General features: G+C 35.0%; 1 protein-coding gene across 3 annotated transcripts; it reads right to left on the minus strand.

The window, feature by feature from the left end:
* Positions 1 to 232: 232 nt before the first annotated feature.
* On the minus strand, positions 233 to 25718 carry LOC132201084 (uncharacterized). Of its 3 annotated transcripts, none has more exons than XM_059626982.1 (11): positions 25443 to 25718; positions 19444 to 19562; positions 5759 to 5916; positions 5137 to 5209; positions 4852 to 5010; positions 4044 to 4242; positions 2997 to 3232; positions 2712 to 2811; positions 2198 to 2392; positions 1926 to 1980; positions 233 to 803 (listed from the first exon to the last, which is right to left on the minus strand). In XM_059626982.1, the coding sequence occupies exons 2-11, from the start codon at positions 19549 to 19551 to the stop codon at positions 653 to 655; spliced, it is 1434 nt and encodes a 477-aa protein (XP_059482965.1). In that variant the 5' UTR covers positions 19552 to 19562; positions 25443 to 25718; the 3' UTR covers positions 233 to 652. The 3 variants fall into 3 exon arrangements, with proteins under 3 accessions (XP_059482965.1, XP_059482966.1, XP_059482967.1); XM_059626983.1 differs by having other exon boundaries at positions 233 to 791; positions 1927 to 1980; positions 25443 to 25717; XM_059626984.1 differs by lacking the exon at positions 1926 to 1980 and having other exon boundaries at positions 233 to 791; positions 25443 to 25714.
* Positions 25719 to 26808: the final 1090 nt, after the last annotated feature.

The raw sequence follows: 26808 nt of genomic DNA on the forward strand, positions 1-26808 counted from the left end.
GTAATGAAACAATCAAAAAACGTAATCTAGTACTTAACTTTGATATAAATTTTGCTATTTATTGGGGTTATAATTTATAAAATTGTCATTTATCATTTATTTTTCTTAATTCTTAATTGATTTTGAACAGATATAATGAAAATGCAGTACTTTTTCCAACGATTTACTGATTTTAAGGTTTTCAATCAATCTATGAAGTGGGAAAGAGGAAATGAAACCACGGAGGTTTTTATTTTTTGCGATGCTCCACCACCAGGTCTCGTTTTATTTTGTACACAAAAGCACTTTTCGTGATTACTGCGCAAAGTTGAGGGGCAGCACAATACAAAAGGTGCATGCATGTAGATGTCGACAGAGATTATATGAGAATTTGAGAATTACAATAAAATTACTCAACAATCAAATAAAATAATTACGTGTGTGTTCTGCCGCGCCAAAATACAAAATTATTCATTTATTTGAAGAAGAAGAAAATTGAGTACGCGACTCCGAAATGTGCAGCCTTTCGTGAGAAATAATACGGATTTATATTTACAAAAAGGCGGTAAATAGTGGAAAGGCTCGGGTTTCGGAGTCGATGCACGGGGGGGCCATGGTAGGTCGGGGGGATTAGGCTACAATTAATTATGCACGCGGTCGAGGGTCGTCGGTCTCATCGTTTGAGCTGCGGCTGCTTCAGTCCCATTCGCCAATGTACATGGTGCGCGGCGGCGGCGGAATGAACGACCTGGTTGGGATGGGCACTCGGCCCGGCAGCCGGCCATAGATGTGGTCGTACGGCGACTCCAACTCTGTAAGCACAGCCAGCGGTTCAAAGAGCCATTATTCGGGGTGCTCTACACAGGGTGGTGACGCGCACACCATCACTCTCGCGCTAACACCAAAAGCAAACATGCAGCACACACACAATTTTTCACACCTCCTCCACGAGATTCTAATAAGCATGGCTGACCTAATGACATTCAGATTGAATTTATCTTCAAACTAGGGTGCTCAGAATATGAATTCGTGTTGAAGCAGAGCAATAATTTAGAAGATAAATTTTCACAGATGCTAATTGATTTCTATGATAAACTTGTGCCATTGCGTCAGTACTATGTTACTAATAATTTATATTGACTTCCACACATAAAAAAGCTCCATTATTACTTTTATACATTAGGAAAGCACACTTAACTTTAAGAATATTTTTTAAAATTAAAAATTTAAGATCTTATTAAAAATTTTGTATTTTTTTTATCGCTGATTAATAATTTAAAATTATTAAATAAATTTTATTTTAAAACTTTAAACACATAACTTTTTACATTTATTTTAATTTATTAAAATATTTTAAAGATTTCTGATTTTAAATTGATCAATGATATACAAAAATTGTTAACCCATGTGTAATGATTTATAATATTTAAAATTTAATTAAGCAGCTACTACGTTTAATCTTATTAACTTTTACATATTTGAAAGCAAATTTTGTTGATCTAAGTTGTCTGTCTAGAGTATTTTTGAGTTTGCAACTCATTTAGATAGTGAATTACTCACTTCTAAATTATAAAAATTACAAATACAATGTTCATTTTGAGATGAAGATAAATTGACAAATAAAATAGCAAGCAAAATCCTAGCCCATAAGGTGAATAATACTTTTAAAAAGTTCTTATTCGGCGAGATAAGTGGACTTGAAATTACATAGGATTAAAATGAGTCATTCAAACTTTAATTTATAAGCAGATCTGAAGAAATAAAATCAAAATTGCAAGTTAACCTATAATTTTATATCAAAAATTGGCCATTTATTCAAATTTTTCAATGCAGCCTCTCTTCAATTAATAATGAAACTTTTGAAACATGTCTGTCCAAAAAAACCTAAGGCCACTCCATTCTGGTTTAGATTAGCCCCATCACCTTTATTTAATAAACTTAACATACTTGCTTTTGACTGTAAACCTGCAGGTTTGTCAACCGTCAGACCGTTCATTTCCACTTAACACAAATTTTGCAAAATAATTAAAGTGCTTAATATGCATAATTTAACATTGATAAGCATCCAAAACCAATCCGCAACCACTAAATAATTGAAAATAATAACAATTGCAATGCTTTGGTTAATGATATGTACAGTTTTATTATCACTTAGGCGCTTTCTTTTTACATATTCTAAACAGCCGAACCAAGCGTCCAATATTAAAAAATGTCTCACCAGGATCCAGGTAGCCGGTCGCGGGACGCCAGGGCTGCACGGGGGCGACGCCGTATGTGCTGTGCATATAGTGGTGCGAGGGAGCCATCATTGGGGGGCCTCCCAGGGGGACGTTGTGGGGCACCTCTTGCTTGCCGCCTTTCCTCTTGACAAAGTTCGGAATGCGCGCACGGAGACCACAGTAGTAGGGATCATCTGATCATTAAAATAAATACCATAAAAATAAATATTATATGAACTTTTAGGTAATTTTGTCTGAAAGGTTTCAAATTCAGATTGGAATTTCCTGTAAAGTTAACTTATATGAAAAAGAAGAAAAAAAATCAAACATTTCATCAGATCCTTAAAAATTTGTTAATATAAAACAATTTGATTATTGCACAATCGAATATACATATTTTCTATTTCAAAATTTAATAAAATTATTGTTTGTATTTTATTTTATAAAGATATAAAAATTTAATTAAGAGTTTATTTTATCTTAGCAGATACATTCAGACGAAATTGATCTTACCGTATTTTTTATTATCCTTGCTCTTTTCCTTTGACCCTCTGGATGCTGGGAAGATTTGTATGCAATTCTCCTCCTCGTCGTCCAAGTCGTCGTAGTCGGGCTGCAAAAAGACAAAACGTGAAAACAAACTCGTCGGGGGCGATCGTCTCAGGCCGATAAAACGCAAACAGATCTCTGCATATATGAAAATGCACGCAATTGCGGTAATAGAGGGGCAGGCATGAGGCTCAGACGGAGAGTTATGCAAACAATGAAATAAAAGAGAGATGCAAATGAGGCGCCAACCTTGGGAATGTCGTGTGGATAGCCGGCCACGTCCCTCGGAGGCAGTTTGGGCGGCTTGTCCTGCTTGTGCTGCTTGAGCTGCAGCAGTTGTTGGTGCAGGTGGTTGACGCCGCCGTTGGGCTTGCCGGCCCCCGAACTCGACCCGCTCGACCCGCTGCCCGCCACGCTGTACGGGTCCTCGTCCGGGATCGGGATGCGCGGACGGTTGCGGATGTCGAGCCTCGACCTGCCTGCAACTGGTTTGTTTGAATCCATTAGCCCGTGGACTAAACCAGAGGCACAGAATAGAGAAAGAGAGACAAAATTAAAGAAAAGAAAAACATCCAAAACCAAAATTTTGTTAGTCATTAAGATATTAAATTTTCCCGAAAAAAAATTAACATAAATAGGAAAAATACTTGTGAACAACAAAAAATTTACAAAATCTATTTTCCAGGGGGGTAATAATTTATGTCTTTCATAAAAAAAAATCAATTTTTTTTTGGCAATTAATGGAAATCCTTCAATTTTTTCCCTCCAATATTCCCTCGAGTAAATGTTTTCAATAAAATTTCCATTACGAAACTTGGAAGGCAAATACAAATTTTGAGGAAACTTATATTGAAGTACCGTGCAAATTTGCATATATTTTTATTAGCGATAAGTCTCTGAACCCAATATGTTTTTTTTTTTAATTTCTAGATAATTATGTAATGGTAAGTTAACCCAAATTTAACCCTCCCTAGTTCAAAATAATTTATTTTAAAGAAATATTTATACCAAAATATTTTATCTTAAAATTTATAGCATGAAATATATAATTCTACAATTCATTAAAACTTTGGGCGGAAAATACTCCTTTAGTGACAACAAAGAAAAGTAAATAAAAATGAATGGAATTATAAATAGCTCAATTGCTAATATACATATTAAACCTCAACCGAGATCAATTTCTTGTGTGTTCATTGAAGAAGTTATGAGGTTATGGAGTTATGGATGAACAACAAACAAACCACCGACGCCGTTGCGAGGGTGTCCGGTTTTATCGCGTCAAAGACAAGGTCTTACCTGGAGGCAACTTGGCCTTGAGCATGTCCAGCGCGACCACGTTGATGATCATGACCCACACGGGGCTGTCCAGCAGATCGGCTTCGTGCTTGACGAAGCCTATGCTGGAGATGCATTGGCACTCGAGGCGACGGCGGTCAGGGTACGCCTGTCTCAGTTCGCGGCTCACATTTGCTTGGAACTTTTTCATATCGAACAACTGGCAACACACAAAAATTGGAAATTTATTTTATTTAAATCAATTTATCGCATGTGAGAATTTTCTAATGTAAGGTTTGACCTAAACACTGCCAATATGAATCAAAATTTCTTTATTATTTAGAATTCATTGTGGAAGTGGAAGACGATAAGATTTATATATCTCTTCAAAAATATCTTTATTATTATTATGCTTAATATTTTTCAATCCATTTTGATTAATTCATAAAAGCCATTTCACATCAGGTGTTAATTATTTTAAATAAGCAAATAGTTGAAATTGATTTAAAAATTAAGAAAACTTATTAACAGTAAGAAAACTATAAGATAAAAAAATTTTAATTAAAAATAAGCATTTTATATTAACTAAATTTATGATTTTAAACCTCTTTCTATGATCACAGTAGAAAATCTCTACTCTTATATTATTTATTAGCAGCATTAAATGAAATAAAAAGAAAACGTCTTGGAAACTGTCCAGTTCAATCTTGATGGAAAGTAAATTATATGGTAATGAGATTGTGTGTATCTGCGATATTATACGTTATTAAATATTTTTTCTCTGCATATGAATGCTTTTAAGCTAAAAGCAGTTTCACTGTCCACGCACCTTGACGGGCTTCTCTGGCTCTAACGACCCATTTGGCAGACGGGTGATTTCTTGAGCAACTGAATTGTCCTCGTTCGGGTTGACTTTTACAAACACTTGGCTTTTTGACAGCCGCTTGATGAGTATGTTGCCCTGGTCGTCCATTTTCACTTTAATGCCCTGCAATTTGACAAAACAATTTCACGTCAAAATTAGCACGTTGCGGCAACAAAAAATAAGTAAAAAATAAATAAACACTAGCTTTTATAGAATATTAAATTGCGTTTGCTTTAAAAGGGTACTCACGTGACCAATGTGTCTCTTGACCTCCTCTGTTTTGGCGTCCCTAAGGGGATTTTCGAAACCGCACAATCCGATTCTGAAAATGGAAAGGAGAATAATTTAATAAATTGATTACAGTTTCGTGCACCTAATTTATTTTTGTCACTTTGTCGGTGTTGGATCAATTGAAAAATTAAGATTTTGATAACTAAACGTTTTAAATTGAAGATCCGCGAAACACAAATTTTTGGGTCAAACGACAAACAGTTTATTTTGTAAATTTGGTAAAATGCAATTTAATTTAGTGATTTTATTGCTGCAATAAATAGTTAACTAGAATGTGAAAGATATTATTAAAATGAGCAAGTGAAATTTTTATTCTTAACACGCTCTTTTAAGCAGGAACTGTTTTTCACGCGAATGACAAAGTGTCTGTTTACAGCCAATTAGCATTTTTTTTTCTGCATTTCCATAAGAATTAAGTTTCACCGAAATTCTTCTGTTCTCACCGCTGCTTTAAAAGGGAAATCTTTTCTTCTCTCTCTAGCACACGAAAAAAGGTTAATTCTATTCGGCTACGGTCGAGAGATGCGCGGCGGCGCAACAACGGTATAATTATTTTCTCGCGGGTTTGCGGTCTTTTTACCTGAATCCATCGAAGCCGTCGTCGGAACCGTTGATTGTGAGGACGGGGGCTCGCGCGTACGCCTTGGCCACTCGCCGATTTCTCTCCAGCACGATCACCTTTGCCCAAATTTCGTCGTCGATTTGGTGCCACTTGTCCAGCACCTCCTGGATGTGATCCTGAAACGGAGAAAGCAGTGACACATTAGAACTAGAATCGAATGTGTAGCGACAAATGAAATTTTAATTTGGTCCCTATCAGAGCTAATTTTTTTGTAGGTTCGCTCGCAGTTTCACTTTTGCTCTTTTGTGCTCCAGAATGAGAACGCTTAATTTAATGGAGGCTCGTTTAATTTTGATCGATCGCCTCGGGAGTCTTGTTTGATTAATCGACCAGAGCTTGCTTTCGTGCGTGTAACGTCGAAATGAAAGGCTAATGTGAAAAGGAGATTGGAAATTCGCTTTTAATGATTTAATCATCGAATGAATGTAGGCATGTATTGCATTTGCAAGAATTTTAATATTAATTATCTTTGCACAAGAGACTTAAATTAAATTTAAAATTAACTTGATTTTTACATATTATTTTGTAATATTTTGATTAATTTTATGATTTAAATATAAAAAAAAAATGGTTTTAATACTTTTTTAGAGCAATAATTTATTATAAGAAACATATTTTTTACTTTTTCATGCAAGTTTGTAAAAAAAAATTAAAAAATAAATATATCGATAAAATGATAAATTTATAATTTTTTGACGGATAATTATCTTATAACTATGAATCAAGAACAATTTTAAATTTCTGGTGGCTCAGGCTCGTAGGATGGGTTGATGATTAAAACACCAATTATAATAATCTTTATGTTTATCTTTTTAGAAACAATTAAAGATAAATTTTTACCATGTTTGCTAGAAATATTTGTAGAAACATTTTTCTTGCTATTTTGTTAGCTAAGTTTCACTTTTTTGTGACACCTACAATTCTAATATTACCCGCTGGATTTTTTCATTCTCAAAATTTTTGTATGCAATATGATTCGCCAAATTTAGAGTCAGCGATGGCTTCAATTGACTCGATTTGGTGAAAACGCTTCGCCTCTCCTCTCTTTTTTACCGTCAGGAACCATCATTTATTTCACTAATTTGGAATTCAAATCACAGTCGCGGCTCTTAACTTGCCAAAAGTGAGGAAATTTCGAGAGACCCCCGCCCATCGAAGACCCGCCAATTTCGCAACGCCGTCGCGATTTTTATGCACAACATCAGTCAAATCCGCCGGTTCCCATCCAACTAATAACAATAAATTATATCGTTCGTTATGCAAGGCTTGAGAACCACCAGATCTTCACGCTTGCGAAACCATATTATTCATATTATTCTTTTTGGCGCCGCTTCAAGGAAACAAATGAACCAGAAAGAATCGCGTGTATCTGCATTTGAATTCATATAATGCGTTGAAAAAAAGCCCAAGGCGTTTTCATTCTCTATTTTCGTGTGCGATAGCCTTGCTTTATTTCGTCTAATTTTTTTTCTAGAGAAAAGTAGCTTTCCGTGATGCACAGGCCGAAATTGAAAATTAGATAGAGATTCCAATCGAAATTGGTGGAAAGAGGCGCTCAATCAAGTCGGAGAAACGCATTTCAATTTTCACGCTGCCGGATGCCTTTGTCCGACGCCGGCCGGGAAGCTGGCTGCGGATTAGGCGTTGGCTCCTCCGTGACCTTCGCAAGATGACTCGATAACCTGGGTGCTATTTTTTATTTTCGTGTTTCGTATAAATAAACTATACCAATTTGGCTTTGTTAGAGATGCAGACGGCCGATAAATTTTTCACGAACACCGCGTCTGTGTTGGGACATAAATAATTTTCGGAGGCGAAAATTATAATGTTTGAATTTTTGACACCGGTTATTATTATAAACAGAGCGGCAGTTAAATGTTTCCCTATAAAATTTTATCAAAATAGGAAGATGTATTTGACAAATTATTTTTCTATAGCTGGAGGGATAATCATTTAAAATGAACTCTTTGCTAATAAAATTGCCAAACGACTTATTATTTTATAGATCAATTTATTTTATTTTAAAATAATTTTGTTGCGCGGGTTGCAGAAAACTGACCATTGGAAAGTAAAACTAGTTTTAAAAACTCATTAAAAGCTTTTCTTTGTAATTCAGTAACCAAAATCGATTTTAATTTGATTGTAAATTAATACTTAAAAATAATGAATTCCGATTATTTCTTAATTGAGACAAATGTTGCCTAATATTTTTTTCTAATTTTTCTATTATATAACAAACAAAATTTCTCAATACTAACTTTTATTCGAAACAAAAAGTCACCTAATTATCTACAAATCTGACCTCAATTTAATCCTCACCACAAATTAAACAAATATTATCAATTTTTTTGCTTTTTCAAGAAACATTATGGCCTCCAAATATATTAGTTTTAAAAACTCTCCCAAGATTTACGATTTGGTCAAGATTAAAGGACCACACTCACGGCCCGCATAATTTCAAGAGCACCGCCCGAAATTCTCTTCCGTTGTGCTTGTCAAGAAGAAATTAAGAAAAGCGCCGCCGGATTTTTGAATAGGATAAGGAGTAATTTGGAGGCCCTGCGTATACGCGACTTCCTCTCTGGTGGCCCCTTATTTTGTACGTTTCAATGTCACACACACGCATTCAGCAGCTGATGCCTTTTGCTAACCTGAATCTCTCCTCCGTCTGTTCGTTCGCGAAGCCACCTTGCAGTTTTAAGAAAGTTGGCTCGGCGTATCGAGGAGAGTAGCCTCTTATAAATTCAGCTCGTGCAGGCAGCGAGAGAGGTGCTTCCAACATTTTTTCACCGTGCTGCAATAAATGTGGCACGAAATGGAGAAGCAGAGAAAAAAAAAAGGAGAACTCGTCCCGACCGACCAGCGACGTGGACACCGCTGCTTTTTATTTTGTGCAGCCGCGGCCATCTGCGATTCTCATTCCGCCACTGCGTGACCAATTTCGATTCATTAAATTATTTCTGCGTGTGCGAGATTACGTACTTCATTTTCAAACCAGATCACCTTGGATTTGCATTTGGTCGGGCGGCCTCTGCTGCACTTAATTTCTTGTTTAATAAATCAAATTTTTTTAGATTTCCTATTGTGATTGTAATGAAATTCACTGAGAAAGTTGTCGTCTTCCCAAACAAAAAATGAAGAAGAAAAAAATCGAAAAATTAATAAAAGTTACCCACACAAGCTCTTATGGAGACAACTGCAAGGAAAATCAATGCCAAATAAAAGGTTTTTAAAAAAGATTCTATTAAAAAAAATAATGAATTTTTTTCTTCATTTTTAACTGCAGTTTTTTTAATTATATTTCGTTTAAAAATTTTAAATTTTTAAAACTAAAAATAAAATAAAAATTTTATAATGAAGTAATACAAAGTTGATTGAATTGGAAGTTACATTATAAGTATAAAGGTCAACAATTTATAAAAATTATAGTATAATTTAAAAATTATAGTATAATTTTCATTAAACGTAAATTTTTTTGCCTTTATTATGGTTCAATCAATTTTTTTGTCTGAAAGTTTTGTGCTACTTGTACTGCATGAAGGGTTCACGGCAGACAATGAACGGCAAAGAGCCTTGAATCACAAAAGGCCGCTGTCTGACGTGTGCTAATGAAAAGAAAGTAAATCTTTTGACCGTCCAGTATGTTGTTGTATGTGTGTGTCGATTGAAATAGTATAAAGAGGACAAAATTCCGGCGTCTGTTAACCTCCTGTGAACCCTGATGGCGTGTCCGGCACAATCAGCCGACACATCCATCGATGGCGAAAAGAAAATAAAAAAGGGACGAAAAAGAAACAAGTCACAAAAGAGCGGCGGAGAGATGCTGGTGGCGAGTAATGAGGTTTTTGTGTCTGTTTCAACAACAACACACACACTCTCCGTTGTGTAAAAATGCATCATCATTATTAATTTATTATTTCGCGCCGACGCGAAAACCGCAGCAGCAGCCAAACCGAGTCTACAGATAAAAACAGAGATCTACATCTCGAGATCTGCTGAGAAGCTGCTCTCTTGAGTGCACGCGCGATAATTGCATTGTTGCAGAGAGCGTTTGTGCGCGGATTCAATTTTCGCTCTACACGTCTGCTCCTTGTAGAGAAAACGATCAATCATGCACAATTATCAGGGCAGTGTTTAAAGTCTATGATGAAGAAATTAAAAATTAACACAAAACTCATTTTCCCGAATATTTTTGTCAATAAATTACTTAATTTTGCCTACGCAATGAAAATATTTTATTAATTTTCTCATTGATAATCTTTGTAAATGTTAAATTACAGAAGAACTACTTTCTTGAATATTCATATTTAATCATAGAAAATCAATAAATTAAATTTATAAAATTTTATTTAAGTTAATTCCTCGCATCAGCTGAAATTAACCTTTTCAACTGTTACAAATAAATTTCGTAAAACATATTATTTTACTTTTTTGAAATAGATGAAGTTGAGAATTGGAAAGCAATAAACAAATATTATTTGTGTGAAAAAAATTAATTAAAAATATCAATATTCTTTGATTTTTTTATTAAAAAATTTCTGATTTTTCAATATATTCCATTATTAAATTCAATTTGTATCTGCTTATTTTCCTTAAAATGGCCTATAATTTTCAAATCTGCAGCAGTTTGATCCATAATCAAAACAAGAGGAGAATTTCTCCATCTATAGAGTTGGATACGTCACGAATGTACTTCGCAGGCGTTGCCTCTGCTCTGCCCTTGCAATTCTTTCTCATTAAAGAAACAAAAAGGCTGCCTTGCTCTCGGCCGGCCAGCGGTCCGAAATGAAAAATAAAATCAGCCGCGGCTCGCCAGGAAAATAAAGAGAAAAAAGATCAAGGTCGTAGCATTGCTGAAGTTAAAAAGGCAGTAGTTCTCTCTCCCGGCCGTGTGTGTGTGTGTGTAAAAGTGACCACACCTAAGAAAATCTCAAGGATTAGGATGTAAAAGAGCAGCCGAGCCTGATTGGCCTGTTTGCCAGCGACGTGCAATTTAACCGGATCACGGCTGCTCGTTCCGTGTGTGTGACAATAGGCATCTATTTTTCGTCTGCTAAAAAATTGCGGGCGTGTCCCGGTCTTTTCTATGTTGGCAAAAAAAATGTGTAACTTATGGTTGATGTTTACACGCTTGTTTTCCAGTTTGATGTTCGGCGTGAAATCGACAGTGCCTCCCTTTCGTCACACGAATCACATTTCGCGGCGAAATCACACAAAATGAGAAATTCTGCACGATCATTTCACAGTTTATAAAGGCGGAGGCGCGGACCAGAGAAAGATTATAGTGGTTTTCTTTTGTGAAAGATTTTCGCTGAAGGCTTCGGCCTTGTCGAATTATATTAATGTTGCTGGGAATTCTGCGGCCGCCACGGAATTCGGCTATTTATGATCCAGTTGCGCCCAAATTATACAAAACGCGAACATAAACAAAGGTTGGAAACTCACACGCGCCGCCGTGTGTGATTGTTTTGAGGTTGAGGAGAATATAAGAGAAAAAGTGCGGACAGTGAATTATGAAATCGGTAAATCACAGAGATCATAATTTGGAGGGTTCCCATTATCATAATCGAATTTGTCTAGCTCTTGAATTAAATTATGGTTTTGGAACCTTCAAGAAATTGGAATTTTCTTTTTCTTACATTAATGGTAAAGAAAATTGAAGCATTATTTCTCATAAGGGTCCGAATAGCTCTGATTTTGAGCTCAGAAAATAATATTCTTTGGTTTCAAAACTAAATTTATGTCTGTATTTTTGCTTAAAAATGTTGATAAATTAAATTTTGACAGTGTTTATTAGAATGAAATTATCAGAAAGCCAGAATTTTAAATTAATCAATTTTGGAATATATGTAAGATCTGGATCAAAGCAGTATCAGTAGTTTATGTCAGGATGAAATTTATATATTCTTGAAAGAAGTATATCAGTTGTAATTCCATTGTTTAAGATGGCTTGCAAAATATCATATCAACCAGTTTTTTAACTTCTTCGTCCTATAATTCAATAAAAATTAAAACAAATATCTAATTTTACTTAATATTGTGTAAAAAGGTTTTTTTGGTGCCATTTTACTTTTTTTAAATTTTGATATTTAATTAAAAATCTTTAATTTATTAATGTAACTTTTTAAATTTTTTTGTAATGTTTATCAATGTTTCTAATTGAATTACTATAAAAATGAATAGTATAATGAACACTTAATTCATTTATTTTAAAAGTTTTTACTAAGAATTTTGAGTTGAATCAATCAATTGCAATGAATACTTATAAATAAGAATAAGTCAGCTGGATCATCAGCCTGTTCTTTAATTCCATGATACCATATTTATGAACATTTTATTGAGCCAAATATATCACAATATGGCCTAACCCAATTTATACATTAAAAATATTTTAATGAATCTTAAATCTTGTTCACGATCCAATTTCTCCGCAGAGTAAAAGGCAACAAATTAAGTTGCAAAAGTTTGTGTCTGCATATTGGCGGAATTCCTTTCTCATGGTGCAACACACATGACTGCAAGGAATTTTCAGCCGCCGAGCGAAAATCAATTTGGAGCGACGGCGGGATACTATAAAGAACACCGCCAACACACAATACATAAACACATATATACAATCTGCATTGCAAAAAGGCGTAGCTTTGTGAACTATATAGAATTTGCGAAATCTGTGTTCATTCTCGCGGAGGTGCATTATGTCGGGGGAGAACGTGCAGTCCCAATAAAAAGCAGCATGAGCGCGCGCACCTGATGCTAAAATAATCGTAACAGGCATTCTTGACACGGTGCTAAAGGCACTTTCATATGAAATATGCTCGGCGGCGCGGTGCACATAGTAGCAATAAAGTAGGTTAAGGGAAAGTAAGTCCTCGATCGCTGAAGCGAGCGAACGAACGCCGAGCGCGCGCGCCGAGCAGCGCAGAATATTATTGTGTTGAGATGTTATGGAGAATAAAACTATTGGTGGGCGAGCCACTACCCATGGAGCTTTCACGCCGCACCGATTCATTTGTTACATTTTTTCGCAATTCTGTTTCCTGCTGCACGCCAACCGACAAAAAATCGAAGCAATCACACTCTCTTTTCAAAGATTATTATTTATATCCACACTTTTCTCTTCCAGTGAGAAACTAAAGGCGTGTAATCGGACGCGTGATTACCACCAATCTGATAAGGTCGCGTGGAAAATTGAGCCTGTGAAAAGTAAGTTAACTAGTTGAGGCCGGAGGTGTAATAAACAATCAAAGGATTATCTCGGCAGACGCATCTCCAGATCGTTTCCATTAGCGCGTCTCGTTTGTTTTGTTGGCGCGGATGCTGTGGCAGGGCGAAAGAAAGGATTGCTTAGCAACAATCAGTTGTCAAACAAGGCGACGTTATTTTTCAAAAGGCAGCTTTGTCTCGCGGCCAAAAGTGGAGTTTTGTAATTTGATAAGGTCAAGTGCTACCGAAACTAACTGTTCCATTGGTTTTGAAAACAAAAATTCTTAGAAATTGTATGTCTGATCTTGTATCGGATTATTTTACCTCCAAATTCTGGCTTTAAAGATTAACAGATTTGACAGATTTTTTTTTAACAGTTATAAATTTCATAATTTTGATTGTTTATGTTTGACAAAACTGAATCATGCTAATGCTTTTTACTTCCAAATCTCATCAAATTGATAAAATTGAAACAGATCTATATGTAATCTAAAAAAAAATCTATTATTTTCAGAACAAAATATGTAAAGATTAAAAATAAAAATCATATTCTCATGATTCTGAAGCTAAAAATCGCCTTAGTAATAAATTTTATGCAATTCTTTTGATCGAAACAAGTTTTCCTTGGTTCAAATCTACTTCTATCTTTTAATTAAAGAAATTCAATATTCTCCAAAATTTTCATCGTTTTTGATCGGAAAGAAATATATATCTCTCTTCTCGCTTGTGATCAACGAAAATCACGCCGTCAGAATGCGAGGCCCATCACCAAATCACGTGAACCAAACCACATTTTTGCCTTTTTCTCTGTGTTGTCTGCTCTGGAATCATCTCTCAAGGGAGTTATTTATTCTCTTTTTTTGTGAATTTGTGTCGGCGACGCACGAAGAAACCTCTTATTCGAAGAGAGCGGGTTTGAGCCGAGAGGTTGCGCCGATCACGTCGTCGCCAGCAGTAGCTTGCGTGTGCTTATTAAACGCGATCTGTCTCGGAGACGCGTTTTCGAGCAAGGTGAGCCAGTTTGTTTTGCTTCTCGATAATAATGCACGCGAGACCGCCTCGAGAAGTTGCCACAAAATCAGCAGGGTGGTGCTGAAATATGATCGTCGTCAATAACGTTCGCTTTTTAATGCGACCGAGACTTATGCCTGCTGCTTATAATTAGAATAATAAAGTCCGAGAGAGACTCCACCTTTGGCACAAGAGCAGAAAATAAAACCAGAGAGATTATAAATCGTTGGAATCGTTTCAATTATAGTAGGTAGCATTGCCTTCTGACCTTTCCAGATTATGAAAAAATAGGCATTCCACTCTTGATCGGTTTTATTATGTATTATTCCAGCTTTGAGCTTATTGCTTAATTTGCATATATCGACTGAAGGCTCATTACAGGAATGAACAGCCTGCAATTGTTATTGTCAGTTTTAATCCCTTCAAGTTCTCGCAGCTTCCTGATCCTGACATATTGTAATTGAAAATTCCTCATAGATATGGAATTGTGATCCTGAATAGAACACAGAAGTTACGGTTCGTTTCAATTAACGCTGACAAGGCTGTACTCCGGAATCTTTATTTATAGTGAGATAAGCACTTCATTGAGCATTCATCAGAAAGATTAATAATCAAATTTATATTTTATCGGGCTGGTGTATCTTGAATCATCTTGAATATGTATGGCTTTCTTTATAAAATCTGGTTAGCTTCAAAAGCGAAACTTCCAGAATTTCATATTAGTGACGATTAAACAGTTTTTGTTATTTTTTACAATTTTAAATATTTATTCAAACAATATTCTTCTTGCAGGTTTGAGACAAATGTTTATAGTTAATAATACCAAGCACGGATAATAATTAATTATTATTTTTATCATTTTTAAATATTTATTTTCATAAATTTGTGTTTTTTAATAAGCACGTCTTCAATGGCTTTAACAATTTGCATGGTTGTTTTGATGATTTTTTCATTCGCTTCTACAAACGATAGATAATTATAAAATTAAATATTATCAGTTTAATCAAGCCGAATTTAACTATTCAATAAATTTTCTCAAACCGGTCTACATCCGTAAAAAAAAGTTATTTAAAAAGGGGCTTAATATTTATTTATTTATTTGCGATTTTTCCTTTGTTTCCTCAAAAATAATGTCACAATTTCATAAATAAAGCATTTGTACAAACCATATAAAGGTTTAAAATTTTCAATGGTTTCCTAATTTGTCTTGCAAAGTAAAAGTGAATAAATTTATTCTTGGAAGAATTGACACGCCGTTGCTTCACCGACTTGAAAATTTGAATGGGTCAGTTTCCGTCTCTGCAGCAGCGAGCGTTGCTAATAATGCATGGAAATGCAATTCAACAATAAAATATACGCGAATTATTATTTACTTTCGTGCCGAACGGAAACGCAGATTTGGCGAAAGTGGCTGATTGATTCGTTTCACTTCCCTTTGCATCTCTCACGCCGGCAGGAAGCGATGGCGCGGTGCAAATCACGAAAATCGACCAATTTTTTCCGCTGCAACGGCGAATAAAAAAAGTATCGGCGAGGCGTGTGTGCAGAAAAACGTCTGTCAGTCACCGTTTGAGCGCGAGGCACGCTTTCTTGCGGCGGCATTTTGTGCCACTGGAGCACTCTTGGTTTCTAATTTTTATATAGCCGCACGTCTTTCTCTTTCTCGGCAATTTTCGATCAAAATAAATACACACGCGCCGCAAAAGAAAAAGTGAGAGACGCATATTCTAACGCACGACACAAGCATCACGGTTGACCACGATTTTCTCATAGTTTAGTCTGCATCCAATTTAGGATATTTTTTTTCACGCCAAGTGAATCTTTGACGGGCCGCAATATAACAATAAGGAATCGAACTGTAAAAATAATGCAAATATTTGCGCATAACTGTGTTTGGAAATGGCAAATATTTGCCGGCGCGTGAGTAGAAGAAATTTGACTTGGGGTTTACAGTGTGTGCCAATCAGTTTTGTGCGCTCCTTTTCGCGCTCGGCAAACTTTCCAAGTAAACAAACTATTAGAACTGAGTGAGCTCTCTGCGTAAAGATTTGTTTTAACTTTTCTGCTGTTGTTTTCGTCAGTTGGCTGCCGGCAGTCAGGAAATTTTTGCGCATATATTTGGTAACGAGTTTCTCTACACTATAAATTTGACTTTAAAAGCAAGGTTTATTTATCATTTGTATTCAAAACATTGAAGATAGTATAAATTAAACTATCATAATAAGTCAGATTTATTTAAATAATTAAATTATCCATCTTAAGACAATTATTTAAACATTCAAAAGACGAAACCATTTTTACTTTATTCCTTAAATCCACATTTTGATAATGTAGTGAATGCAATTTTAGCAATGTTTCCTTTTTTCTAATGAATATTTTTCCGTTTTAACACGTACATTAAAAATTGCCTTACATGCTAATTTATTGAGATAATAGGTTTAGAAATTTTCCGGTTTCTTTTCTATTTTCTTGACTATTTTTGTTTTTACACCTCGTCATTATTTTCCTTCCAAAGGTATATTTTTTCTGGATATTTTTCTTGTCACTCTCACTTTTTCTCCATTTGAAAGCTTTTCTCTCGTCATGCATAAGCTAAGTTAATGAAGAAATTTCAAGATTTATTTTTTATTTTTTCAACTTATTGTAAATTTTATGGTGCGTAGAATTTTTCAACTTCATCGGAAAATTTTAATGAATTTAATGAGTTAATGTCTTAAATGAAAGCCAAATCTAAAAATAACAAGAATCCTGTCATCGAGACCCACGCGTAAAAGTTGCAAGAATGATTTGCAGAGTTGACAACGCATTCGCCGAGAAGGTCTTCTCCAACATTAGAAAGTAGTTTTGGAAAAAGATTGATTTACGAGCATGAAAAAACTGAGTCAAGTTTTGTACAATCTCATCGAAAGTGAATATAAAAAAGTCAGTGCGACACGAATTTCTAAAACGCGGCGTGTCCTCAACAAGTGCGAGTGGCCCAATTAGCGTCGTCGTCCCTTTTATAGGATGGAAAAAAACGTGATCGCTCGACGATTGCTCATTTCATACGCGCGGCCCCGATGACCAGCCTGATGACCTTTACGGCGGCAGACGATGTAAATGCCACCTTCTCGCGGAATGCACGACGATGACAACCGAATTGCAACACCCACTTTTCTCTGTGGGTCGTGCGCTTTATGAGATTGTCAGAAGAAATTCTCTCGCGCGCTATTGCAACGTGCACCGTGTGAAGAGAAGTAGCGCCGATTAATCAGAAACGTTTTTCCGCGTGTCGACGTCCTCGGGCCGATTTGTTTCGATTATTATTTGCGCGCTTTGCACTTGCACCGAACACAATTCTTGCGTGCAAAATCAATTTGTCACATGCGCTGTGTTTCAGATGTGTTTGTTCTCAGCAAGGTAAACGCGCGGTTGTCAGAGACTTTCAAAGAGAGCACAAATAGCGTCAGTTTTCAGCTACCTGCATTGACCGAGGATGCTTTGAAAAGTTTAGCACTGACCTTGTTTTTTTGTTTGAATAAAAAAATTATTGTTAAAAATATTAACCGATATTTGGATTAATGAAATCAAGTTTCAACCAATGATTATAAATATTTAATTACATATAATTAGTAAAATAAATTTTGTGCTTTTAAAAAGCAGTTTTCAAATCTCGGAGAAGTAGAATAATTAATTTATTTACACTTAAAATTTTAGCATGAAAATGCAGGGTTGAATCAATATGTTATAATCCAATGGTCCACTCTACAAAATGAATTTCTCTTTTACAATTAATGAATTAATTTATTATTTAAGAAGTTATTGTTACTTCATCAAATAACATTCTAAAAATTTGAAAGGTGCAATTTAAACAATAAAATTGGAACCAAGGAAGTTTTACTTTCAAAATAATGAAGAACCACTTTTCAATTTTTCATTGTTCTTCAAGAGATTTTAGTCATTTTAGGTTGCCGCCCAGGAACTCCTTAATGACATTTTTCTGCATTAGTATCTGCCTTGACCCGCACTTAAGTGACTTATAAGTGCAGATCAAGGTATTATTTATCCGGAAAATGAAAATCCATTTGTCTCCGAAAGGTTAAAAATATTCACATCCTCTTCAAACAAAACTGGCTGGTTTAAATATTTTCTTGTGAAATTATAATTGGATAATTACTTAATTTCTCATTCTTGGCAAAAATTGCAATAAAAAGCTCTTAAAAATGGCATTATTTGGAAACAGCGGTTGTAAATATCAATTTGCCAAAATCCAAAATTGTAAATTTTACGACTCTTTACGCTTAAAGTGGAGACAAAATAACTCCCGCAATTACAATTACTTTTATTATTTTTATGCCTCTCATGAATAAATTTTACTGTAAGAAAGTGGCCAAATCTGACATTTTCAAATAAAATCTCGCCTCGCGTTTTTTCTTCTTTTTGCACGCGAATAATTGAGTTGTTTGAAATATTGGGAGCATCTCCGTCCGTTTATTGCCGAAAAGATGGCCCTCCGGTTGTAAAAAATTAATTTATGCCAGACGAAAAACGGAACACTCATGCCTGAACAATGTGAGGCCGTGATTTAAATGGTGCACGTATATGAAATGTGTAATGATAAAAAATGGATGGCTCGTCTTTATTATGCCACTTTCGTGCGAAGGTCTGCGCAATTATGGACGTTTCTTTCTCTCGCTCGCTCCCCCTCACAGTTTCTTGCCAAATAGACCTTCTCACTCAAATTGTATGCAAATTCGATACGCGATGAAATAACATCTATATATACGCGCGCCTCACCTCGAAGTTGCTCTTCGTACTTGTTACACAAAGAGAGAACGCTCACTTTTCTCATTAAATATTTGCCAGTTTGCGAAGAACCACTTTGCACTTTGACGTCACGGTTCTTCTGCATTGATTAAAATTTGAACTAAAAAACTTCAAGAAAAATAAAATAAAATCATGGAAATTTTTATTTTATTTTCTAAAATATTCCATTTATATGCGATTTATTTTAAATCTAGTTCAGATTATTTCCGTGTTTATTAATTAATAAAAATTGCATTAGGAACGGAAATAAATATTTTCAGCCCAAATAAATAAACTGTTTATGTGTCTCTGTATATTTCTTCAATTAATTAAAATTGTGTTTGCTCCGAAATCATCCTTTGAGGAACCTCAATTTTTTTTTAATTAATGAGAAAATTCAAATAAATGGTGGTTTTCAGGAAGGAAACTTGTTACTTGAACAGTCTTGTTAATTACGTAACGAATAAAATTTCCCTCACATTAGCCTCATTTACCATTCGGTGAAAAAAAAACTAATGAAGCCCATAGTTAAAAAAGCCTTTCTCGAGAGCAGCTTTGCGAATTTTTCATAATTAGCCAAATCAACGAGAGTTTGGAAGTTTGTAATTTAATTTCTCAAACGTATAATTAGTGGATAAACTTACCTTATAGAGCTTATCCTTCTGGTACCAGACATCCTCCTCAGGCACTTCAACGGTGTCCAAGTTCAGGTCATCCCTGGAGCGCGACAGAATTCTCCTTCTGGAGACCATTTTTCAGCTTCCTGCAAATCAAACGCACTAATTAACCAAGAGTGAAAGGTTGGAATTTTTCAAACGAAGGTGAATACATGCGACAAATATTTATTAATTCTCAATGTCACGCACGAAATGGGGGAAAACAATCGGAATTCGAGTAGCATTTTAACCACTTGTTTCACACCGGGAAATAAAACACTGCGAGACGTTTTATCAGGAATCGCAATTACGCGCAAGTGGCGTATGTAATTGATATTTTCAAGTGTCTCGCGGAATCCGAGCGGCGCTTGCGGTTTTTTCAATGAGACTCGTTGGCATTGCATTTTGATCCCTAATCCGAGAGAGAGATACCAGTTTGAAATCTCAAACGGATTGTCGTTTCCTTGTTAAATGTTCGCGGTTTTCTGGCTTGCAAAATTTATATACGTGTTTTTTCCGGACATTGAGATACAGGCGGAAAGAAAAAGGCGTTTCAACAAATCGAGAGATCCTGCAATGAAGGTTATATAACATTTCTCAGGTTGACTCATATTTATGAAAGTGAGATTAATATTATTATTTCACCTTGCCCTTTTCGTTTTTCACAGTGAAAAATTTTATTAAAATGCATTGAATTTTTGCTGCACTGAAGGTTAAGCAGGGAAATAATACTAAATTTTGCATATTTGTCTAATTGCTGAAAAAAGTGGGTGATTTTAAGACAATTTTTGGAGAATTTCTTAAAAATATTTTTAATGGCTTAATTTAAAAGGAGATTTAAAAGCACAAATTTTAACCGATTAAAATAATAAATTCTGTTATTTTTATTTTTTTTAGATTTTTCACTATTTACGTATCCTTTAACATTTCTTAAGCTCCATCTCATCACAGTTTTCTTAACGTTTTCTTCAACACCTATTATATATAGGCTTTAAAATTAAAGGTTAATTTTTTTCTGCAGGTGACGCATGGAAAGTGACTGCTGCTTACAAATGTCTCCGTGCCCTTTTCTTTTCTTCTCTTTTCGCCTTTGGTGAAAGCTTAATTACTCTCGTCAGGCGTTCTTGGTAATTAAGAAAAGCTTTTTACAAAAATAGCACGGCACAGATAATCGCCGCACAAGACAACAGTGGTTTCCCTTATCACGAATTTTATCACTTTTGTTTACTGCTGATTTTATTTTTTTTTCAAAAACAGAACACCTCTATTGATAAACTCTAGCTGTATCGGAAATATTTACAGTTCGCCCTTCTAATTTTCTCGGCCTCACTTTTTTCGCACTTTTACGGCTTCGGCACAGGAAGCGAAAAACGTATTGCTCCAAAAATCGAGATCACGCACAGATTCGACATTGAGAAATCGGTTCGGTTCTTATGTTTCTTTTAATTTCAGCAATTACGCACGTGCAGTGGGGTAACGAGTATAAAAGTGAACCCGAGGCGTTTCGTGCAGCGTTCTTTTTTAATTAGCCGCCGGCGCTGCTGCAGAAAAAATGGGCCAGTGCTAACCAAAAATATTTCACACAACAAAGCACACAAAAGTGCTGCTCATACGCCAAATAAACATCTCAGTATCAACACAAACTAGTTCTCCGGTAATTAGTTGGCGCGCGAGTGTAGAAAGTCTCGCCGCTTAATATGGTTCGCTTGCAGAGAGAGTTTTGTATTCGATAGAGAATTCTAATGGTCTCTTTCACCTGCTTCAGTGGTCGGCCCAACAATTCGTAACAACGAGACACACCGTGCCGATTAAGGCACGCCTCTCTCTCAATCGTTGCCCCTTTTTGTTACCAGGCAGTACTTATAATAAGAAATCAAGTTTGCCAAATTTCGTTGTGGCCCCAATTGCGAGCAATTACTTCTTTTATGGCAGCGGCCAGACGCCGATAAAAATAATTGTCTTTATGACTTACGTGGGAAGTGGTAATGAATTAGGAAGTGCGAAAAAGTTGTTACAAAAGACCTTAAACGTTTTGCACATTATCTCATTAGTGGCGTTTTATGGATTTGCTATTTCCGTTAAATCCGTTAAATCAGCAAATAAATAAATATTTAGTCAAAACCGATCGCAATCTTTGCCGTGTTCATAATTTTTATCCAAATTTATTATATTACAATATTAAAATTTTATGAATTACTTTTTGTAATAATTTTTTTCATTTTATAACAAATTTTTACAACATTTTATAACTCTTTTAATTTTCTATACGAATTAATGATCATGACTTTACACTTTCGCCTCTTCAAACATTATGTCTCATTATAGAGTAATGCTAGGAATTACTCTAAATCCAGGAAAACATTGACATGAAAAATTAGGGCAAAAAATTACAAAAAAAAAATTAGACTGGTGCAAGGTCGAGATTTATTACTTTGTTCACACTTTGGCAAATTGAAAGTCGCGCCTAGTCTAATTGGTCATTCACACAACTTTCATAAGTCGGTAATTGTTTTATGCACGCTTTTTTATTTTTACCGAAAGGTCAATTTTTTTTCTCTCCAGTGGAGAAGGAAGCGGGCAATAAAAAGTGAGTTTTAATTTTAAACTTAACCTACCGTAGACGCAATTAGGAAAAGTGTTGAATTGCAGTCGAGTGTGGACGTGAAAAAAAAATGCTTGTATAATTACGTACCGAGAAGAGCTGCTCGCAGCTGGGAGTGCAGGCAGCGGTGCGCGGAGCAGTCGATGCACAATAATGACACGCTCGGCGATAAAAAGCAGAGCAACAAATCCAACATAATAGCAAGTGTGCAGTTCGTGATGCTTACTTTGAAAAGTCTCACAGTTGTGTCCAAATAGCTGATTAGCAATTGAGCCGTTTTTTATGGTGCGAGGCGTATATCACAATGAGAGACTGTGAGAAAAGCGCTCCGAGAGTTGCTCGCCATTACGTTATTTTTTTTTATATATTTGATTATATATGTATATAGTGAATTCATCTTTCTCTCCTTCGTTTCCCAGGGCGAGTTGCATGATAATTAACGATTATTTGTAAACATGACTTGTTTATCCCGATGCTCCTCTCTGTTTCAGCTCGCCTATTATATGCACTTGCCGCTTTGCAAAAGGCTTTTGTCTTTCTCTCTCTCCCGAGAGGGAAATATATAATGGAAGAATTATGTCTGAATAGCCTAGTGTGTTCCACCTCGCTCTACGCTTTGTTTGGAGCGATCGTGTATATGAACATTATTGTGCATTTGCTCATCACACAATGAGATAAAACAAACAAATATTTTATTGGAGTTTAGAGTTTAATCTGCTCGCTGGATTAACTCTCTTATTTATGCCTTTATTTAATAGCAGATTGCACTGTTATGGTTATTTGATATAACAAACTTCAATTTCCGTCAAAATTAAAATTTGTTTATTGAAACTTTGGAACCTCATTCAGTTTCAAATTTTTGGAATTTGATTTCTTTATTTTTAATTTGTATTTGATCAATGGTAAAAAAAATCAATTACAATAATTAAATCACGCAAATTTTATATGCAAAAATTGAACGCTTATTTAAAAACAATCAAATTTTAATTGATATAATTATCCAAAGAAATTTACAACTGCAATGATTAATAAAATTTTAAATTTTAAATAAATTTCACCATTCCTTTTTAGACATTAACACTCTGTTAATCACGCTAAATATAAAAATGAAGCAAACCTACTTATAAATGAAGAAATATTATCCACTCATTCAATACATAAAGCAAAAATTTCTCACGCGTCAAAGAAAAAATCAGCTCAAGCGAAATGCAAATCGACGCCGGGTGCGCTTCCCATGAAATAACGAGCCTGAATTCGATACACTATAATTCGCAAACGTAAGTAATATCTTCTGTCAACTCACTGCTCACAAGTGAAGCGAAAATTGAATGTACCGTAATAAAGCACGCGGTGCGCGAAGTGGTGTATGTGTACGAACAATTAAATGTACACCGAGGCGACATGCATTATTTTCTTTCGACACCGGCGGGTGCCTCTCTTGTTCATCTCTCAGGTTCGCATTCATTTGCATACGTTCGCCTTCTCCTGTTGCACGCGTAATAAATTTAATACCATTCGATCGCCTTGCCGTCAGGGTTGAATCTGAGCAAGGCACTACTTTTCTTCACATCCTCCTTTTCAGCCGAGTGATGCATCGCTCTTGTAATTGTATCATTCATTTAATCTGCCTGTAAGCACGTCGACGGGTAATTTGTATAATTTGATCGGCGAGGTTTTAATAAATTACGCACTTTGGCATCGATCCATTTTTTTTATTTAATCTATTGGACCTTCAGATTGGAATTTTTAATCAAGATTTTACATTTGACTTCTTATTGAACTATGCAGTTTAATGGTTAATAATCTCATCATAAATATTTAATCACAATGTATATGACCCAAAATATTTATGGAATTTAATTGTTGATGATTACAAAATAATACTTATGAAAAAATACTGAAGAAATTCTTAGTCACTTTCAAAATTCAGCAAAAGACAAAAATAATTCAAATTTAATGTTTTATTTAATGTAATATATTTTAGTTTTAGATTTAAAAATTTCTTATAAATAAATATAGAAATAATTATATTTTATTATAACTATTCCATTGCATTTTTTATTTAAAACATTATACTCTATTTTAATAAATTTTGTCTTTAAGAAAAATTTATTAAAAATAAGTTTATATCAATGACTGTCATAAAAAAATTAAGAATTTATTTAAGGTACAAATAAAGTGCTTGAATAACATTAATAAATCCTTAGCAAGTGGAAACAAAAATGATTTTGATTATTCATCTAATTTACTGTGTTACTGATGATGAAGGGTGTAAATTTTTATTATTAAATAGATAAACTAAACAAATTAACCTTAATTGCTGTAATGCAAGAAATGTTTAAACCAGAATTCCAGTGACTACACTGATTTCACTGCACTAATTATAAATTTTTCTATAAATAAGAAAAACATGATGTGCTTGAATTAAATATAGATAACCACTTATTGCAGTCAAGCCATTTTCATCAGCGATGAACTATTGAGGTTTGCTTAGCCAGTTCTGGTTGAGGCACGGAGGTTGTTGTTCTCCTTGACTCTATTATATTTGAGTTTCTCGGAGTTCTATTAATGCTTCTTTTTTCTCTTTCTAGCCACACTGAGACGAAAGAGGTTTTCCGAGAAGAATGAAATTAACACTGCTGGGTACAACCTGCGCAGCTTCATAATATTTCACACCCACGCCAAACTATTTGACTTATAAGCATTAAAAGCAAATAATGTTCTCTTCCCAAAATTAAAGCCCACGGCTCAAACAAGCCTGGCACTTAAAATATTAACATTTCCTACACACTCAAAACTAAACTCGCGTTTCGCTTTTATATTCATCCGGTACACCTGCCATTTTTTCAATACACAAATATCTTCCTGTTCGATCTGCAGCCTTTTTTAATAACACTTTCACAAGCGGGCAACAAGTGCACACCAATTATTGTATTATTTCGCCAGACGAGAGAGGATAGAACAATAATAATCAAATTGCATCTTTGTGTGGGTCGTCGTGATTCGACCTTTTTCATTCTGCAACCGAATGAACGCGATTTTCTTAATAGGCATAAATCGAGCACGGCGAATTAAAAAATAACAATATAATTCTGTTGGCGCGCTGGATACAATTCTCCGCAGCAAGAAATTGGCTCACGGACTACGAAACGGCTTTTAAGGTTGCAAGTGAAAGGGACGGCTTTTGCTATCTCTCTCACGTGTGTGTGTGTGTGTGTGTGTGTGTGATATTTAAATATACTCGGCAGCGACGGCTTTAATGCGAGCGAGCGCTGGCCCGCACTTTCCCTTCTCTCAAGACGCACAAAATTTAATAAGAAAAATCAAAATGTTCGTAAAATTTTAATTAAATTTGTGGACAATTGACAAAAAAATATTTCCTTACCTCCTTTGTCGAACGATTCGAGTCTCGGTCGGGTTGAAATAAATTGAGTTCAGAACTGAAGAGACGATCGCATATCACACTAGTCTAGTTCACTTTCCGGCGGCCGCACTCGGAAGGTTCGGAAAAGTAGCGGGAAGGAAAAAAGGTCCGTCGGCCAGGCCACGTCGAGCCAGCCCGAGAGACAATGCACTTTTGACGCGGAGCTGCTGCTGCTGCTGCTCAGACGGCGCCCTGCTTGTTATTACTTCTTTTCTCTGGCCTTGCCGTGGCCGTTGCGTCACTAAGTAAGGCAACTGTACCCTCCCCAGACCTGAGCTCAGGTTGTTGCCTGAAAGCAGGAGTGAGTCAAACTCACCTCTCCTTCGCCCACCGGCGCGCGCCGCCATCTACACATCCAACTCTTTGACTTTGAGCACCATAATAGCCGGTACAGTTTTTTTCCAGCTCAGGAATTTTCCTTCCTTTCGGGAATTAATAATAAATTACCTTGATGATGCACGCTGACCCGCGGACAATAAAAAATTTGATGCGGTTGATGCTGGTATCTCATCGGACCACTCAACTAATTGGTGCTTGGGCACCATATATAGCCTAATTTGGTGCTCATGAGACCTGTGTTATTTTATTAATGATGGAAATAAAAATTACAAACAAAAAGTAAACTATTGTTTGTTAAAAGATCTTATTTTTTCTGTTCCACATCAATGTATATTAAATATGAGTCAAAATTAAATTTTAAAAACTGAAAGAAATTTAAATTTAAAATTGGTTCTTATCCAGAGGTATCTTAATAATTGTTTGCCTATTTCGTCTTTTTATTTTCCTTAATTTATGTTATAAACATTATATTAATAAAATTTTAAAGCCATAAAATAATTTTTAAGCATTACAATTTATAATTTTTATTTATAATTATACTAAATTAAAGATGTAACAAAGAGACTTAAGAGATACGTTTAATTAGGTTAATTTTTTTCAATTATATTTTATATAATTATGAATTAGTACCAAAAAATAGTAACTATTTATAAATTTATTTAAGAGTTTACATTTTTTTTTTATCCTACTGGCTTTAAAACAATTTAATTTTATATTCATAATTTTTTAATTTCAATTAATTGCAATATAATATTTTAATTTTTATCTGTAATTTTACAAAAAAAAGCTATATTTTTTGTATTTTTTCTCATTTTGTATTACCATCGAGAAATTGCAAATTAAGTAGGAAAATTTATATCAATTCGCATGCAAATCAGCACTAATTGCATCAGGTAACAGTATTGCTTCGAATTGTGAAAGAAAATAACTTTTCTCAAACGGGATGCATATTAGAAATGCTCCGCAATTTCCAGCAAAAGGGCCTTGA

Source organism: Neocloeon triangulifer, unplaced genomic scaffold (genome assembly GCF_031216515.1).
Source record: "Neocloeon triangulifer isolate White Clay Creek 2 clone unplaced genomic scaffold, ASM3121651v1 ptg000014l, whole genome shotgun sequence".
Lineage (NCBI taxonomy): Eukaryota > Metazoa > Arthropoda > Insecta > Ephemeroptera > Baetidae > Neocloeon > Neocloeon triangulifer.

Coding starts and splice junctions, on each gene's coding strand:
- LOC132201084 (XM_059626982.1), bottom strand. CDS start 19,551: ATGGTCTCCAGAAGGAGAATTCTGTCGCGCTCCAGGGATGACCTGAAC. Junction 5,210..5,758: donor GACGGCTTCGATGGATTCAG/GTAAAAAGACCG, acceptor TTCCATTTTCAG/AATCGGATTGTGCGGTTTCG. Junction 2,812..2,996: donor ATCCACACGACATTCCCAAG/GTTGGCGCCTCA, acceptor GTCTTTTTGCAG/CCCGACTACGACGACTTGGA.